General features: G+C 42.2%; 1 protein-coding gene across 4 annotated transcripts in view; it reads right to left on the reverse strand.

Annotated features, from left to right (window-relative positions):
- Window positions 1-18,694, reverse strand: part of ABCC9 (ATP binding cassette subfamily C member 9) — a 119,716-nt gene that overhangs the window by 21,549 nt on the left and 79,473 nt on the right. For all 4 annotated transcript variants that reach the window (XM_077807470.1, XM_077807469.1, XM_077807467.1 and 1 more), the window contains exons 27-30: window positions 16,569-16,726; window positions 12,053-12,145; window positions 5,414-5,516; window positions 2,912-3,013 (exon numbers count right to left, since the gene is read on the reverse strand). In XM_077807470.1, the coding sequence (XP_077663596.1) occupies window positions 2,912-3,013; window positions 5,414-5,516; window positions 12,053-12,145; window positions 16,569-16,726 (456 nt within the window). The remainder of the gene's footprint in view (window positions 1-2,911; window positions 3,014-5,413; window positions 5,517-12,052; window positions 12,146-16,568; window positions 16,727-18,694) is intronic.

An 18,694-nucleotide genomic window follows, 5' to 3' on the forward strand; every position in this document is an offset into this window, starting at 1 on the left:
AAATCTGACTTGCAATTCAGTTTGGCCATATTCAAGCCCTTTTTGTTTGTTTCTCCATCAATATTTAGACAACTAGCTTCTGTTTATGGAGGTGCTATTATTTGTCTGAACGCCTACATTCATGCCTGAGAAAAGAGATTCATTGTTGGCTACATGTTTATGAAGAGGGTGCTGGGCAACAGCAGCTGAGCCAGCGTTCTGGTCACTGTAACTAATTAATTACTCTAGAGTAGACCTCATTACGAAGAGCTGTGCCTAACTGATGGGCTGAGGAAAACGAAGAGGCTAATTAGCCCATCAGGCACAGGAAGGAAGTGAGAGAGGGGAAGCAGAAAGAGTGAGTGTGTATGTACCCGTGAATGCCCATGTGCTGTCTCTCAGAAGTGGAGGCCACTGTAGGTGTAAGGCTGTACAGTGTGTAAGGGTGGTGAAAGCAAATATTGCAAATAAATTGCAGGAGGTGTTTTACCAGTGAAAGATCTCTGAGCCGTTTGTGGGCTTGAACAGAGGCAGGAGCAAGCGAGCCAGGCCACAATGTTATTTGCAAGTTGATTTTTTTTTTTTTTAATTCCCCCATTTACAAAATGTCAGTCATCCAGCCAAGAGTGAGAAAACAATACCATATAATGTAGGTGAATTTATTCTTAACCAAGAATGAATAAATCACAGGCTGCGGTTTATAAAATGGCTGTGTAAGGTTAGGGGGCTAAATCCACACTGAGGTGCTTAAATAAGTAGCTTGACCTCAGCAGGAGCTGCTGAGTGCTAAGTATGTTTGAAAATTAGGCCACTTATTTAGAGGCCTCAATATAGTTTTAGGAACTGAACTTCAGGTGTTCATTTTTATAGTGTTAATTCATAGACAACCCATAGTCTGTGAAATGATCCTATGAACACAGAAAAGTGGGGAAATACTTTGCAGTTTGTTTGCAAAAAGGAAAGAGGGATAAATCTGCCAAATACAAAGTTTGTTATGAATAACAAAATTCCCAGTTCCACTCATTTTCCACTGAACAAGCAGTGTTACAAATAATCAATAGATGGAGTTTAATAGTAAATAATTTGCACTGAAATTCTGAAATAAGTTTTAGTGTCAGTCAAGAGTCTTCAGCGGTATGCAAGAATGACAGAGTAATTCCTAGGAGTAGCATGAAGAAATTCTCTTGCCATTTAGAAACCTAACTCCATGTTCAGCTTTGTAGGCTGGAGGTTTACTGTGTTTACAGAAAATCCTGCTGCTTGGGGAATTACAAACACAGATTTGATATAAAAGCCTGGCATCCAGAGAGCTTGGCATTTCATTTAAATCTGCATCAGGGTTGTGTAACTGCCAGAAACTTGGATGCTTTTATGCGTTGGAGGGGACTGGGTCTATGATTATGAGCTACCAAGGGACAGCAGTATGAGTGCTTTGCTCTCATCCAGTTCCAAATATCATCACATTTGGGCTCCCAAAGAGAAACAAATGAAAACTTGTCAAGAGGGGTAGCCAATGATTGAACCACATCCAAAGTTTTGCAAGTGATGTGCTGGGGCATAAAGAGGGAGGTAACAATGTAGAGATTATTTAAGAGGGTTTTTTTTAAATGTTGTCTCAAACTTTAGTTAACGGCTGACTCTTTCTCATCTGTTTGCAAGCAAACTGCAAATACAAAGTAGCTACAAACCTTGAACGGACATCTCGGAGTTTCCAGATATCTTTGCTAACTAAACAGCATTAGAAGGAATCTTCTGAATGTGCTGTTAACATAACTTATTGGAGCAGATTCTGGGCCACTGATAAGCCCTCTTTGTGCTGATACAGCAATAAAAAGGGATTTAAAGCCATCTTTAAGGCAGCCACTGATAATTCCCCGGCTGACGCTTCAGACTAGCCTACCACCAAGCCCAGTCTTGGTGCTAGACCTATACCCAATTCCTCCCAGCCTCCCTCCCTAGCACTAGTGCTACATAACTGGCACAGTGCAGCCTGCTTTCTACCACCCCATCCATGAGACTCTTCCTCCTCCTCCTGTGGCTTATTTCCTATTACCTCCCTTAATTTATTCAATTATTTTTCTCTCAACAATATAAGAGCACCCATCCTAAGCTCTTGACATACCTTGGGCATCGTTGACAATCTTTTAAAAATACACCTATCAAGAGAACCATCCATCACCCCGATTGAATTAAATAACCAACAATAACATTGCTAAAAAAAATTAATCAACTTCCCCCCTACACACGCCATCAAAATCCCACCCTATTCCTTCCCATTTCCAGCCATCTCTTACCAAGCAAGGAATAAAAGATGGACCTTGTAGTGTGTATTGAAGGCTAACAAACTTTGGTGTCTATGGACCTGGGAAAGGAGTGAGTTTCAAAGATCCAGGGACCTCTTGCTATCCCGCTCAGCAATCTGCACAAACCCACAGCCTTAATCTCCTTCACCAAGACATTTCACAGCTAACTGCTCCATTCCCAACCCTCGAGACTCCGACTCATATTCAGAATTGGATAGATAACAGTACTCAGCATCTGGTTGATCCCAAAAATGTGGAGACATCACCTCTGATTTTGCAAGATCTGTTGGATCATCATTTACAACTGGTTTCACGTTACACAGCCTTAACAACATTGTACAGTGCAAAACAAAGTGCACACAAGGGCCAAGTATGCACTTCTAATTTTCTTTCTATCCTTGGGAACACACGGGGCCTGGGAATTTTTTGGTTTTTAAATTGGCTCACAAGACCTGAAGCAAGTCCAAGTTGTCCTGAACTCACTCAGCTTTGGCCTGAATCCATTATTTGCAAGATTGTTTCTTTCGAGATTAAGGAAGTTGGAAGATAACCATGTATCTATATTTTTAAAACCACCTTAAACCTACTAGATTAGTCTCAAGTGTCTTGATGTTTGTTTTGGTACGTACCGTCAGTGCGTACAGGAGACCCAGTCCCAGAAGTCCAGAATCAGACCCGTGGGTGATGGACGTAACAGCTGCAGTGAGAACTATGCAAGCACCCAAATAGTCCTAAGAAGGAAGGAAGAGAAAAAAAAGACAGATCCTATAATACAAGTTGGATAAAAAATCCAATGACAAAATAAAGCCTTATAATATCACAAAGCATCTTCTATACTTCCCTTGCCCTCAGTTCAGACATTTAAGGTTTCAGAAGGGACCAGTCATTTATAGTGCCCAACATGAGACACTTTGAAGGAGCCTGATATTCAGAGGAAAAGTGATCAGCACTTTCTGGAAAACAGACCCATTTAAGTGCCTCAAATTAGGCACCAAAAAGCAGACATTCAAAATGACTAGTCACTAAAACAACCTTCTTCTTTGAAAAATCCTTTCCATCAAAAAAATGACACTCACAGCACTGACACTCCCATTTGTCCCAACTCCCCAGCAGAGTTTTGATCCCAAACAGGAAGAAGTGCCAGAGACTCCATGAAGTCCACTAGGGACTTTGCTATTGCTATTGGTTGTATGTGGAAGTTGCTCAGTTACTAGAGTGATGGAGACCAGTATAAACCTCACAGATGGATGATGAAATAAAGGAGTTATTTTATATGCATCATTTTAGCCGAAGATTTTACTTGTCCCATTTGGAGGTGAGAATACTTCACCCTAAAGGTGCAGTTTGCGTTCTGTTTTGTAGAACTCTAGCTATTTAAAGATGGATAAAAACCTGATTTTAAAAGAAACCTCAATCCATCCTCTACATTTACTATCCAAATTTTGCATCTAATGTCAGGACTTCAGATAAAAATGATCAACTGTAGATTTCTAGGTACCTGATGTGATTTGTGGACACAGTCAGGTCACTGATACCTAATTTCTATAATTTGCCCCTGCAATTCTCCCATGCATTTCAGAGTCAGCATTTTTTCATCTGATTTTTCTCCTCTTTCCATCCAAGAATCTTTCCCTCTACGATTTGCAACGAATACTGCTCAATTAATCTGCTTGTAGGAAATGCTAAAGTGAAGATGATAGTAGCCTCTAACCCAATCTCTGTAGCAAGAAAGTGCATTAGATATACAGTACGCTTGGGTGTCCATCAGCTGTTGGAATAGGAGCTGTGCAGTCACTCTGAAACCCATACATCTCTGTGTGATAACAATGCCATTGGACACAGCCAAATTAGCTATTTCTTGGCAACACTGCATTCTTCCACATAGTATTTTAAAAATCCCAAAGAGCTGATAGAAGAGATATGTATTTTTGGAGAAGTCCTTGTGGCACTTTAGAGACTAACAAATTTATTTGGACATAAGCTTTCATGGGCTAAAACCCACTTCAGCAGGTCTAACATCAGGAGATTTTTAGAAATTGCAACAGCTTATACCAGGGCTGGATTTTGCCCTTAAACTTCATCTTTCTTTTATTGGGTACAAATGGGGCATCACTGCAGTTCATTGACACTGTACAGGGCTGAACCCTGCGATCTTACTCAGAGCCAGATCCTGTCCAGAGTAGGAAATGGAGCAGAACTGTGCTGCCCCAAGGGAGTCCAAGGAGGCAGAATGCCACATGGAGATCTCAATATGCAGGTGAAGTGTACCTGACACTAAACCATTCCAAGGATGAAGCTTTGGCCCCAGTCTCTGGCACAGAGGGAAAGGACATGGGCCTGCCTACTCCTTGGTCCTTCTTTGAAATGCCGGGTGAGTAGGGAGGGAGCAATAATTCTGCCTGACCCTTGTGAAGACCGTAAACATGGAGGGAGGTTCCTTATGCCCCACTCACTGAGAACTTATATCAAGGCCAAGAATCTGACTCTCTGTTTCGGGGTGTATTGCTGCCAAATCCCCAGCTCTCCCTTACTCAAGGCTCAGTTCTGCCATCTTTACTCAAGTCAAGCAGTATTTTACTCCACAAATGGCCCTATGGACTTTGGAAGGCATCCTGGCAGAATCAGGCTGTGAGGGAGATCCTCAGTCCTGGGTCCATCATTTGGGAAGTGCTTTGGGGTCCTGAGAGATGAAAGGTGACATAAAAACCAAAAGCAGAATTATTGCAAAGTTGGCAAAACTACCAAAGCCCCTTTGAAAATAGTTTCCACTTAGGCAGGGCCTCAGATGTTGCACGGTAGTAGAAGAATTTATTTCTGTGAACAGAGAGTCTTATTTCAAAGTTATGTAGATATTTTCTGTTGCACTCTTTTCAGAACAATCAACATCCCAACACCGAAGTATGAAGGAGCCTTGTATTTTCTTACTTCAAGCCAAGAAAGCCAAAAAATAAATAAAAAACCCTTCTGCTATAACATAAACAACCCTGAGCTATTTTAAGGATCACTGTACACAAAACTGTTATATCTCATTGTGAGATTAATTTAAACTATTATCTAGCCCTGTGCATCAGGCAAAGTCTCTGTTTGCTTCCAAGGTTTCAAAACCATAGCGGGGACTAAACTGTACGTACCGTCCTAACCTCCAGCCATCTGTTGGCAGCTGACAGAAACAAGTAGGCAATGTTGTTTGTGTCCGTCAGTTCCAGCATATGTTGTTTAAACCTGGCTTCATGCCTGCAGACAGCAAAGTGGTTACATTATAACACACACACGCACAAAAGTTTCAATTGTTCTAAAAAACCCGACAGCTTGCTGAACTTATTGTGTCTTTTACCAAACTTAGGACAAAATTCTCCCCTCAGAACCACACCTTACTCACACTAGGCAGTACCTTGTTCTACAAATGGTAGCACTGGGTTGGGTTGTGGGTCAGAGTGCATGTCTGTGAAGCATAGTAAGGGGGAGTGGGAACCCCTTTTACATCCCTGCATAGGTTAACCAGACCAGATGTGAAGCAGTAAGCAGGCATTATTTACCCACAACTACCCGCAAAATCAGGTGGATGGGGAAAGGAAAAGGCAGAGCCTTGGCTCCCCTCTCTCTCCCAAAATGCTAATCAACTGAGATAACCTAACAGCGAGTTACTACACCCTGGAGCAAGGGTGGAACAGAGATTTCATATTTCAGCCAAAATCTGACTGAGAAGCCAACTGCCTGAGTCCTTCAGCACAACCAGTGCCTTTCATGTATTGGGCTGATGGACACACCACCACCATTCAACCCTTTACCTCAGCCATTTCCTCAGACAGCCACAAAATGTCCGAAAAACTGAATAATAAATCATTTCTAAATTACAAAAGCGAATGCGTGTTTCAGCTTCCAGTTGGTTTTCCCTCCTGTGTAATAGTAATGATGTTTAGAAACCAGTAAAATACTCAATAAAAGGCTGGTAGATTATGTAAGCCTCACAACTACTCTTTGGGGGCATGTCCCCACTTGGTGTAAATTGGCCTAGTTCGACTGAATTCAAGGGATTTATCGTGATTTACTACAGCTCATCTGGCCCTTGGTGCTTGCCCAGCCTGGCAGCCATTTCTTGCTTCACATACTACTTAATCAAGTCCTAAGCATTATCACTTAAAGAAATAGCCAAATTTCACTCAACAGCTCATAAACTGTTTTACCACCGCAACCCCTCCAATTTCAAAATAATTGTATTTAAAAGTTCAGGACCTTGCGGTGAGAAGATCATAACATGGATGGCTGAAGGCCATCCTTGATGTTTCCCAGTTGTCCCAGTTTTTTTCTTGGTTATATTTCATATGTTTTGTAGATGTGGTGGGCAAAGAACCTTCTGTCATAGCAGTGAGTGGGAGGGTGAAAATACAGTGAATATTCTGTTAGTGTCTTTCTATTTGGCAGTAACCCCCCTGTTTTCCTAATGGAAACTCTGACACGCTCAATCTGCTTATTTTCATGCAAATCCAACTCATCTTCTGAACATTCCTAGACTTTTATCCTGTCAGATGACGAACAGGAAAGGTCACTGAAATCTCAATCTAATTTAACTGTGGTGCTTTGTGGTAAACTACTTGAGGGAGTTCATTGTTTCATCCCGGTACATAATGAACTCAGAAGGTAGGGGGTGACTAAAAAGATAATAAGTAAACATTAGCTTGCTGAGAAAGCCCTGAGACTCTGGAGATGGAAGGCTGGCTTGACGGGGATAAACAGATGAATGGAATGGAATGGCTTTGATTCTCACCAGGGGCTGTGGAAAATTCGAGTGACCAGATGTGATCCTTCCAACCTGATGCTTCCAGCTTCTCAAGGGCTGCCCCTTGCCCCCTGCCATTCCCAGCCCATTTTGGTTTTCTAAAATAAAAGGACTGATCCTGCCAGGTGCTGAACTCCTCTTGAAAGGCACTAAGCATGCGTACCTTCCATTGATGATAACATGAGGTGAGGGTACTCAGAAATGCTCAGGAGGCACTCAGCACATTGCAGCACTAGGTCCAAATTTTGGGTTAGCAGGTCATCCGGATGGATAAAACTTAGTATTTCATTTTGGATTTAGGGCTTTGGTCGCACTACCTAGCATCTCTTCTGCTGCGAACGCAACAGGACTTTTGCCAGTCCTGCAGCAACCCTCCCCATTTTTCTCCCAATCCACAGCCATGGCAGCAAGAACCTACAGTGAGTGATGGAACAGAGCCAGGAAACACCTCCATTTATTGTGGTGGTTCGAGGATCACTGGTCTCTCCCTGGCTGTGTGCTTGCTTGCCAAGTGCCTGCTCACTTGAAGTTTATAGTGTGGTCTGTTTGGGGGCTGTGTAAGCCTAGCAGCCTGCAAGGCAAGGCTGAGAGCTTTCTAAGGAGGCTCTGGCCTGCCATCCTTTGATCTCAAATCCCTTTAAGCTCTGTTCATGAGGGGGTAGGCTTAACTCAAGGGAAACGTAGCTGCTCAATGTGGAGCTGCAGTCAAAAGAGCTAACTGAACGTCAGGAACCATTAGGAAAGAGATAGACAATAAGACAGAAAATATCAGAATGTCACTATATAAATCTATGGTACACCCATACCTTGAATACTGAGTGCAGTTCTGGTCATCCCATCTCAAAAAAAGATATATTAGAATTGGAAAAAAGTATGGAAAGGGGCAAAAAATGATTAGGGGTATGGAACAGCTTCCATATGAGGAGATATTATTAAAAAGATTGGGACTGTTCGGCTTGGAAAGGAGGCTGAAGGGAGATATTGATAGAGGTCAATAAAAGATGTGGAGAAAGTGAATAGGGAAGTGTTATTTATCCCTTCACATAACACACAAACAAGGGGTCATCCAATGGAATTAATAGACAGCAGTTGTAAAATAAACATAAAGAAGTACTTCTTCACACAATGTATAGTCAACCAGTGGAACTCATTGCCAGGGGATGTTGTGAAGTATAACTGGGTTAAAAAAAGAATTAGATATGTTCATGGAGGATAGGTCCATCAGTGGCTATTAGGCTATATCTACACTGTGCAGCTTACAGCGGTACTGCTGTGCCACTAAAGTCTTGCCACTGTAAGGCACGCAGTGTGGTTGCTCTTTGTCAGCAGGAGACCTCTCTCCCGCCTACAATCTCCCACCAACAAAATTAAAGCACCCTCAACAAGGGGTGGTAGCTTTGTCAGTGGGAGAGAGTGCAGTCCGCATCGTTACTTGTCCACACCGTCACTTGTCATTGGTAAAACTTTTGTCGGTCAGGGGTGTGTTTTTTCATACCCTCAAGCGACAAAAGTTTTACCAATGAAAGTGCAGTGTAGACATACCCTTAGCCAAGATGGCCAGGGACACAATCCCATGCTTTGCGTGTCCCTACATCTCTGACTGCTGGAAGTTGCAACTGGATGACAAAGGGTGGATCACTCAATAAATTGCCCTGTTCTGTTCACTCCTTCTGAAACATCTGGCACCAGTCCCTGTCAGAAGAAAGGATACTGGGCTAGATGGACCATTGGTCTGATCCAGTATCGCCGTTCTTATGTTCACATAGGTTGGAGATCATGGTATTTTGAATCCCACCTACCCAAGTCAGTATTTTGGATGGAGCTCTCCTTAGCTTATCACCTTACCTGGTGGAAACAGATATACTGGGCCAAATTCTGCCTAAAGAATCTCAACTACAATGGAAGTATCTGGGCCAAATTCAGCAGTGATGGAAAAGGTGGTCTAGGTCAGTAGCTCTCAACCTTTGCAGACTGCTGTACCCCTTTCAGGAGTCTGATTTGTCTGGCGTACCCCCAAGTTTCACCACACTTAAAAATTACTTGCTTACAAAATCGGACTTAAAAATACAAAAGTGTCACAGCACACTATTACTGAAAAATGCTGACTTTCTCTTTTTACCATATAATTATAAAATAAATCAATTGGAATATAAATATTGTACTAACGTTTCAGTGTATAGTATTTAGAGCAGTATAAACAAGTCATTGTCTATATGAAATTTTAGTTTGTACTGACTTCACTACTGCATTTTATGTAGCCTGTTGTAAAACTAGGTAAATATCTAGATCAGTTGATGTACCCCCTGGAAGACCTCTGCATACTGACAGGGTTTGTGAACCCCTTGTTGAGAACCATTGGTTTAGGTTACAGATTGGGTCTAATTTGGTCAAAAAGCATGTTTAAGTAGCAATAAATGCAATTGGCACTGATTTGGAATTCCATGGATGTGCAAAATGAGTACAACTTACACTAATTTTGGCAGTCCGTGATAATCAAGTTGGGATTTTGATGGGGTCACTCTGGATTTACACTAGGGCATTTGAGAGTAGAATTTAGCTAAGCACGTTTAATGGAAATTGGAAAACACATATATGCCTTGGAAAGTCTGAACAGTCCTCTTGGAATGAGGTTACATAGTCACTCATTTTCTGTGCCTCTTGTGTATATATTACAGTTTTCTGTCTTAAAAAGAAAAGAGGTCACGTTTCAAACAAAATGATGACATTTTTCTATTTTCCATTGATAAGACCAGTGGCAGTTTGTGTCAATGTCTTGTGCGTGGGAATGACTGCTAACATCATTCAGCTCCTCAAAGTGGCTGTATCTTTTATGATTCTGTGGCTTAATCTCATATGATAATTTAATAATCGTTTCATTATCCAGTCCAGCAGTGACCTTTTCTGCTTTCATGCACATTCTTGATCCCCTAGTGATCCATCTTTTCTTTTATGATTTAACATCTGCTGTTTGTTCTCTTATGATATGACTCACTTCTGGAGCACTTTTGAAGTAAATCCAATTGCAGAGCCAGTGTGCGAAGACATAGCTATCATAAATGTAAGACTTCCTGCCAAGAAAGTCTACAAACCCATAAAATTATCAGAGAGGAGTGATGGTCCAGTGGATAGGGCACTAGTCTGGGACTTAGAAGACCTGGCTTCAGTCCCCTGCACTACTACATACTTCCTTACAAGTCATCTTGTCTCTCTCTGTCTCCATTCCCCATCTGTAAAATGGGTATAATAATGCTTCCCTACCTTGCAGGGGTGTTTAATACATTAAAGAGTGTGAGGTGCTCAGATAATGGGTATCACATAAATACCTAAGGGCTTGTCTACACAGGGACACTCAGGAAAAATAATTTTCAACATTTTTAGTTTAATTCAATTTCAAAGTGAATTAGGCTAAATTGAATTAAGGCCACTTTAATTCTGAGTAAGAGTGTCCATACAAGGTTTTAATTAAGTTTAACTAATCCTCTTTAAATTCACATCTTTTGTTAATTCGGATTAGTTTTCATGAGCGTCCCTGTGTAAAGAAGCCTGTAAGTAACTAGATGGATAGCTCATTCCGTAAAGGGCATGATCCTGCAATGGGAGTTCCGGGTGTACACATAATGCAGGATCAGGACCCAAAATGTGAGCATTCCACGGAAAACAAAGGAATCTTGGCCACACGTGATTTTCTGTTTGAACAAAACCTCTGAAAAGTTTAAGTGTCACACACTGAAAAAACCATCATTCCTAATTCCACAGAAGTCCCACAAGGATTGATACTGCAAATTAGATGGAGGTTTTAAAAATCTCTCCAGGGCACCTAGAGCCATGGATAGTTGCCATTCCATTAGTTGTGTAAATCAAAATAAACAAATAAAATAATATAAATGCTGAGTCCTCCTTTTGCAAGATGATTTAATTATGGCACAGCAAAGACAAATGATATGCCCAGCATCAAACACTGAATTAACAGTAGAGCCCAGCTTGCTCCTCGGTGACCTCACTTATCATGTTAGGCCTGTAGGGTTGCCAACCCTCCTGGTTTCACTGGGACTCGCCTGGAATTGGGCTCTATCTCCCAGAGCCTACTGACACCATAGTGGGAGATTTTAGGGGCTAAAATTCTGGCAGCGCAGTGGGGCTAAGGCAGGCTCCCTGCCTGCCCTGGCTCAGTGCCGCTCCCGGAAGCAGACAGCATGTCCCTGCGGCACCTGGGGGGCTGGGAACTGTGGCCAACGGGAGCTGCACGAGCAGTACCTGCAGGCAGGGGCAGTGCATGGAGCCCCCTGCCCCCGCTAGGGGCCACAGGGATGTGCCGGCTGGGACAGGCAAGGGGCCAGGGTAGGTAGGGAGCCTGCCTTAGCCTTAGCCCCGCTGCACCACTGACTGGGAGCCGCCCAAGGTAAGTGCCACCCAGCAGGAATACACACCCCTCACATCCTCCTGCACCCCAACTCTCTGCCCCAGCCCTGAGCCCCCTCCCAGAGCCAGCACCCCAAACCCCCTCCTGCACCCCAACCCTCTGCCCCAGCCCTGAGCCCCCTCCTGCACCCAAACTCCCTCCCAGATCTTGCACCCTGCACACTCTCCTGCATCCCAACCCCCTGCCCCAGGCTCAGCCCGGATCCCCCTCCCACACTCCGAACCCCTCGGCCCCAGCCCAGAGCCCACACCCCAACCCCTTGCCCCACCCCAGTGAAAGTGAGTGAGGGTGGAGGAGAGTGAGCTACAGAGGGAGGGGGGATGGAGTGAGTGGGGCAGGGCCTCGGAGAAGGGGCTGGCAGGAGCGGAGCCTTGGGGAAGGGGTAGGGCTGGGAGGGGGGCAAGGATGTTTAGATTAGACAGTTGGCAACCCTGTAGGCCTGGTGGTTTTATAAGATGCCAAATAAACCAAGATGGGCTGCTCATTTAAAAAACAAACATCTTGATTTATTTGCAAGACTTGTGCACTGCTCTGAAGGATTAGGCTGTGAAGAGGAAATGCATGTTTACAAACCTAAATGCTCTGATGGTGGTGAGGCCTTCAGCTGTTTCTGAGAAGTGACAGAGTAAAGGTAGTTGGGTGCTGTCATCAAGCTCCTGAAGGTCCCTGTGATCAAGAGAAACAAAACAAGAGGTGTATAAGAAGCAAGAACAGGTTAGGACTAAGAAGCAAATGAAATGCAAACATTTCAATGGATATTTTACTGTAGTTTTTTACTGTACACATTTTTATCAGGACTATACACCAATATATTTATATTAAAGAGGGGCTAGCACAGCAATCTCACATCTGTTAGAATTTTGAGGAAATTCTGGATTTAAGCCATCTTTACCATTCTGGCTTGAGGTCAAATCCAAACCTGGAAGGGATCTGTTTTCTAGTCCTATCTTGTTTCAGCCAAAATTTCACTGTAATGGCTAGTGTCATGATAGTCCCATCGTTCAAGATGGTAGAAATCTTGGAGATTCATGGAATTCTCATGAGAGAAGTTTGTGAGATTCAGATGCCATTGAATCCGAATCCAAACTCTTGCCCTAAGTCTGATTCATCGTTGAACCTGAACCTTGAAACCTTTAGCCTAGCCTAGAAGTAAGCCAGATGTGAATACTGAAGGTAAAGTACATGGGGCTGTTTATCTATAAGAATCCACATCCACTGGCCAATAATTCTTCAGAAATGCCTTACAATGTTTGTTATTACCGCTATATACTGAACATGAAAAACAATGCAGGAGTATAGACTTTTTGTTCTAGCACTGATGCTGCCATTTCAGTTGGGATGTATAGGGCATTTCTACAGAATTAATACCCTCTTCATTAGCCAGGCAGATTTTCTCAATCAGTCATTGAGTAATAATCCACTCAGCTAATCCATTTGAGGATATAGGCCTACAAATCCAATCTCTTGCTACTAGAATGTGTGCTCAAACATAGGGACAAATTTTGTCCTCAGACACACATAAAACTCCCATTGTAGTAAATGGAATAGCATGTGAATGGAAGGACAGACTATGGGTCACAGCATTTGATATTTACCCTCCTTAATAAAATTCTACTGTGTTGGTATATTTTGATATATAATCTATCTCTTACTTACCAGTACTGAATGTTACTCCATGGAGAGATGAATTTGATGCTTGTATTTGGATGATATATATACTGCAGTATGACCAATTTATGATGGAAAATATAAAGTAATTTTTGGGGAATGTAGTGGTAAACATTATACGGGGTGAAAGTGTTATGGGAAATATCAAAAATATTTGTGTTCCTAAAAGTTAATAGAAAAGGAGTACTTGTGGCACCTTAGAGACTAACCAATTTATTTGAGCATAAGCTTTCGTGAGCTACAGCTCACTTCATCGGATGCATACTGTGGAAAGTACAGCAGATCTTTTTATACACACAAACCATGAAAAAATGGGTGTTTACCACTACAAAAGGTTTTCTCTCCCCCCACCCCACTCTCCTGCTGGTAATAGCTTATCTAAAGTGATCACTCTCCTTACAATGTGTATGATAATCAAGTTGGGCCATTTCCAGCACAAATCCAGGTTTTCTTCCCCCCCGCCCCCCCGCCCTACACAAACCCATTCTCCTGTTGGTAATAGCTTATCTAAAGTGATCACTCTCCTTACAATGTGTATGATAATCAAGGTGGGCCATTTCCAGCACAAATCCAGGGTTTAACAAGAATGTCTGGGGGGGGGAAATAAGGAAAAAACAAGGGGAAATAGGTTCCCTTGCATAATGACTTAGCCACTCCCAGTCTCTATTCAAGCCTAAGTTAATTGTATCCAATTTGCAAATGAATTCCAATTCAACAGTCTCTCGCTGGAGTCTGGATTTGAAGTTTTTCTGTTGTAATATCGCAACTTTCATGTCTGTAATCGCGTGACCAGAGAGATTGAAGTGTTCTTCGACTGGTTTATGAATGTTATAATTCTTGACATCTGATTTGAGTCCATTTATTCTTTTACGTAGAGACTGTCCAGTTTGACCAATGTACATGGCAGAGGGGCATTGCTGGCACATGATGGCATATATCACATTGGTGGATGTGCAGGTGAACGAGCCTCTGATAGTGTGGCTGATAGTGTGGTTATTAGGCCCTGTGATGGTGTCCCCTGAATAGATATGTGGGCACAGTTGGCAACGGGCTTTGTTGCAAGGATAGGTTCCTGGGTTAGTGGTTCTGTTGTGTGGTGTGTGGTTGCTGGTGAGTATTTGCTTCAGGTTGGGGGGCTGTCTGTAGGCAAGGACTGGCCTGTCTCCCAAGATTTGTGAGAGTGTTGGGTCATCCTTCAGGATAGGTTGTAGATCCCTAATAATGTGTTGGAGGGGTTTTAGTTGGGGGCTGAAGGTGTTAATGGAGATCTTGTGCCTGGATAGGACTCCAACGTAAGTCCTGTTTGAATACACGCTCAGGCTATTCCTTCATAGTTTGTTTCACATGAATGACTTTTATAGATACAATAGTATTCCTCCAGCCTCATTTCTATTGTAAAGCACAAGAAAACAGATCTTCTAACTTGGGATTAAATGGAGTTCAAAGTATATAATAAAAAATGTCTATTGCTGACCCAAAGTTTCAGAAGTGTGCATGAAAAAGAATGTATAGTTATGTGGATGCCCACCATCTGCACCTGCAATGGCCAGTGAATATGCAAGCGTCAAGAGACTCAGGCACACAGTGTGTGTAACATCTCCCGTGCCTGTGCACAGGAACCAGGAGTGCATGTGGGAAAATTGGGTGCACTCAATATTGAAAATCTGGGCCAGCATGTGGTTTTGCTCCCTTATATAAAACTATGGGAAGAAACCAGAGCTTTGAATTGGACATGCACCATCCCACTTAATCCATTGCTTTATTTTTTTGAGGTAGGAATGGCCGAGTCATATCTTTCTATACTACAATGTTATATATTAATTTGAAACCACTATCACCACTAATTTGCTTGTCATTCTCAGCTAAGAATGCCATTTGAATTTACTGGAATCTTTAAAGAGGCTGGGGCATATCATGGAAAAGCAGTAGCCTCTCTATAGCTAAAGTTGCTATCAAGTTCCATTATAAATTTTTATGGGGGCCTGGTACAAACACACAGTGAGTGACAGCCCTGGCCCAGAAGAGTTTAAATAAGATAAGGCAGACAAAGGGGAAAATGGGCACAGAGAGCTCAAGAGACTACTTCACACTCACACAGCAGGTCAGTGGCAGAGTTAGGAACGGAAGCCAGGTCTCTTTGTCCCCAGTCAAGTGCACTACCCACTAGACCATATGGTCTCCACAATACCTATTTTAGTGCCTTTTACAACTTTGGCTTGGAAAATTGGAAGGGGAAGGGGAATGTTTCTGCAGTGTGTAATGGAAATTCATCAAATTGCTTTTGAATTACAGATCATTATAAATTTACCCTGATTCAAAAATTTGCTTTCAACATTTTCATATTGGTAATTCTCCTTGAAAACTCATGTGCTGCCTAAAACTGAAGAACATAGGTTAAAATTAATCAAAGTTATCATCAGTTTTTGTTGTGGATAATTTTGAGGCCCAGTCCTGCTCCACTGATTTTAGCAGGGGCTATTGGCTCTAAATTATGTCAATAAGAGTGTTTTGCCATTGAAAGAGACTGTTCCAGCTCTGAGTCTGAAATGCCTATGATTATCAACACAACAGGTACAGTATGCACAGTGACAGTTCAAACTTCCCACTACACTTCCCCACTGAGGTGCATAAATCTTGACCTGAAGTGACCATCAGGTCTTCACTTCTGTTCAGCTGTTGGCCATTTTGCTATGACTGACATCAAGGGCTGGAGCTAATCTGTGATTATGGTTTTTGTGACATAGATATCTAGCCACTAAGAAGCAGAGTAAGACAACCAACCAAGCACCTGAGCCCTGATTTGGGAAACTGCTGAAGCACGTGCTTAAAATTAAAGCGTTTTTTTGAGTAAGAATGTTTTCCTAAAATGGGGTTGTAGTCTAGAATTGAAATAATGACTCCAGTGTGAAAAAGTTTCACATTTTATTACCAGTCTCCTGAGCAATTCAATTCTCCAAGCAAGTGTAATTTTAGGAAATTCTCAAAAAGCATACTGACAAGTTTCAGAGTAGCAGCCGCGTTAGTCTGTATCCACAAAAAGAACAAGAGTACTTGTGGCACCTTAGAGACTAACCAATTTATTTGAGCATAAGTATAAGTTTGTTAGTCTCTAAGGTGCCACAAGTACTCTTGTTCTTTTTTCAAAAAGCATAATCTTTAGAGACAGTCAGCATTTTCTGAAATGTATTAAATGTTGCTGAAAAGTGGACAAGGTTTTCTGCGGAAAGTTTTTCCATTTTTCAATCATCTCTATTGCAGGTTAAAAATTTTCAAACATTTAATTGAAAAACAGAAACATTTATCAGTGGAATTTATCAAGGAAATTATTTTCCATTCTTGACTAGCTTTATTTATATTCTAGGATAAATCATAAATACAGGGGTTTTAAAAGAAATGTACATGGCAACTTTCTAATACCTACTTGGAAGCCACTCTGAAGTATTTCTGGATGAAATAAAAGGCTACCCCAAGAGGTACAAGAGCCACAAGGAACCACGGAGTGGCGTACGAGATCATTCCGATAGCCGACAGGCAGAGCAAAGTGGACCGGGTGAGAGACTCCAGAGTAGGGGGAATGTGCTATTCCAGAAATAAGATAAAAACATGTATTAGACCGACCTCAGGAATATGGCAACTATATACTCTCCATGCGTGATGAGTGGGGCTGGTCTGTAGCCATTCTGCTCGCCCTTCCCCACTGGGAATCCCCTTTATGCCAGAGGAATTTCCAAGGGCTTTTTTATTTCTATGAGCCTAGAGCCAGTGTACAGGGACTTCAGTGGAGGCCAGAATTAGGGCCATTGGGACTTGCTGATGCTCAGCATTTCCCAGGATCAAGGAGAAACAGGCAGTCTCTTCCCCTCATTATGAGACAAGAAAGGGAATCTTCTCTGTAAGATCTCAAATAACTTAGTAGAGCTTTGGAGTTCCCTGTTGTTCCATACAGGGTGTCCTGTTCTGAGAACCCTGCAATCACTCTCCTTTGTACATATGCCTCTAGATAAAACATTCACAATCACTTATCATCCAAGCATGTTGGTTCTCAGAAGTAGTGGAAGCTCCGCAAACAACTCTTCTGTTGAAATCTGTCCTTAGTTCACTATTATACACTACAACAGTGGTTCTCAAACTTTTGTACTGGTCACCCCTTTCACACAGCAAGCCTCTGAGTGCAACCCCCCCCGCCCCGCTTATGAATTAAAAACACTTCATAATATATTTAGCACCATTATAAATGCTGGAGGCAATGTGGGTTTGGGATGGAGCTGACAGCTCACGACCCCCCATGTAATAACCTCGCAACCCCCTGAGGGGTCCTGACCCCCACTTTGAGAACCCTTGCACTAAAGCTTTACATAGTCTCATGCAGTTTAAGGCCAGAAGGCACCATTAGGTCTAGTCTGACATTCTGTATATCATAGACTATTAAATTTCACCCAGTTTCCCCTGTATTGAGCCCAATGATTTGAGTTTGGCTAAAGCATAACTTCCAGAAAGCACCCAGTCTTGATTTGAAACACCAAGAGATGGAGAATCCATCACTTTCCTTGTTAGATTATTCCAGCAGTTAATAACCTTCACTGTTAAAAACTTGTGCCTAATCTCTTGTTTGAATTTGTCTGGCTTCAGCTTCCAGCCATTGGTTCTTTTTGTGCCCTTCTCTGCTAGTATTACAGTGTTGCTTGACATTGCCATACACAGAAATAAAATCACTTCCCCACTCCTTCCTTCTCACTTCTCCCCTATTTATGCATCCAAGAATCGCATTAGCTGTTTTTGCCACAGAATCACATTGGCAGTTCACGTTGAGTTGCTTACCCACTGAGCCCTCTATGAGCCCTCTATAAGCCCTTTCCAGAGTCATTGCTTTCCAGGATACAGTTCCCCTCATTCTCCATTCCTTGTTCCTAGATATATAACTTTACATTTGCTGTATTAAAAAGTATTTTGTTTGAATGGGCTCAGTTTACCAAGTGATCAGGATCACTCTGTGACTGCCCTGTTCTCATTATTTACCACTCTGCCAATCTTTGTGTCATTTGCAAGTTTCATCATCAGCGATTTTATCGTTAGTTCTATATCCTTGATGAAAATGGTCAATAGTGTCGGGCCTCATTCTAATCTCTGTAGAAGCCCACTACAAACAGCCCCATTCAGTGATGATTCCCCATTGCAGGGGCGCTGGAACAATTTGTATCATGGGGATGCTGAGAGCCATTGAACCAAACTGTAAACCCTGTATATAATGGAAATCACTTCAAACCAGGGAATGCAGCAGCACCCCCAGGACCACTAGTTCCAGCACCGATGCTCCAGCGACGGCTACTTTTTGAGATGTCAGTTAACCGGTTCTTCAGCATTTAACGTGAACATTATAGATATTGTCTAGTGCTAATTTTTAAGCAGAATGTCATGCAGTACTCAGTCAAATGTCTTACAAAAGTCTATTGCATCTATGCAGTTACTTTTATAAACCAAACTTCTAATCACATTAAAGGATGAAATCAGCTTTGCTAGACAAGAATTATTTTCCATCAAACCTTATTA

This window comes from Eretmochelys imbricata, chromosome 1 (assembly GCF_965152235.1).
Source record: "Eretmochelys imbricata isolate rEreImb1 chromosome 1, rEreImb1.hap1, whole genome shotgun sequence".
In the NCBI taxonomy this organism is placed as follows: Eukaryota; Metazoa; Chordata; order Testudines; family Cheloniidae; genus Eretmochelys; species Eretmochelys imbricata.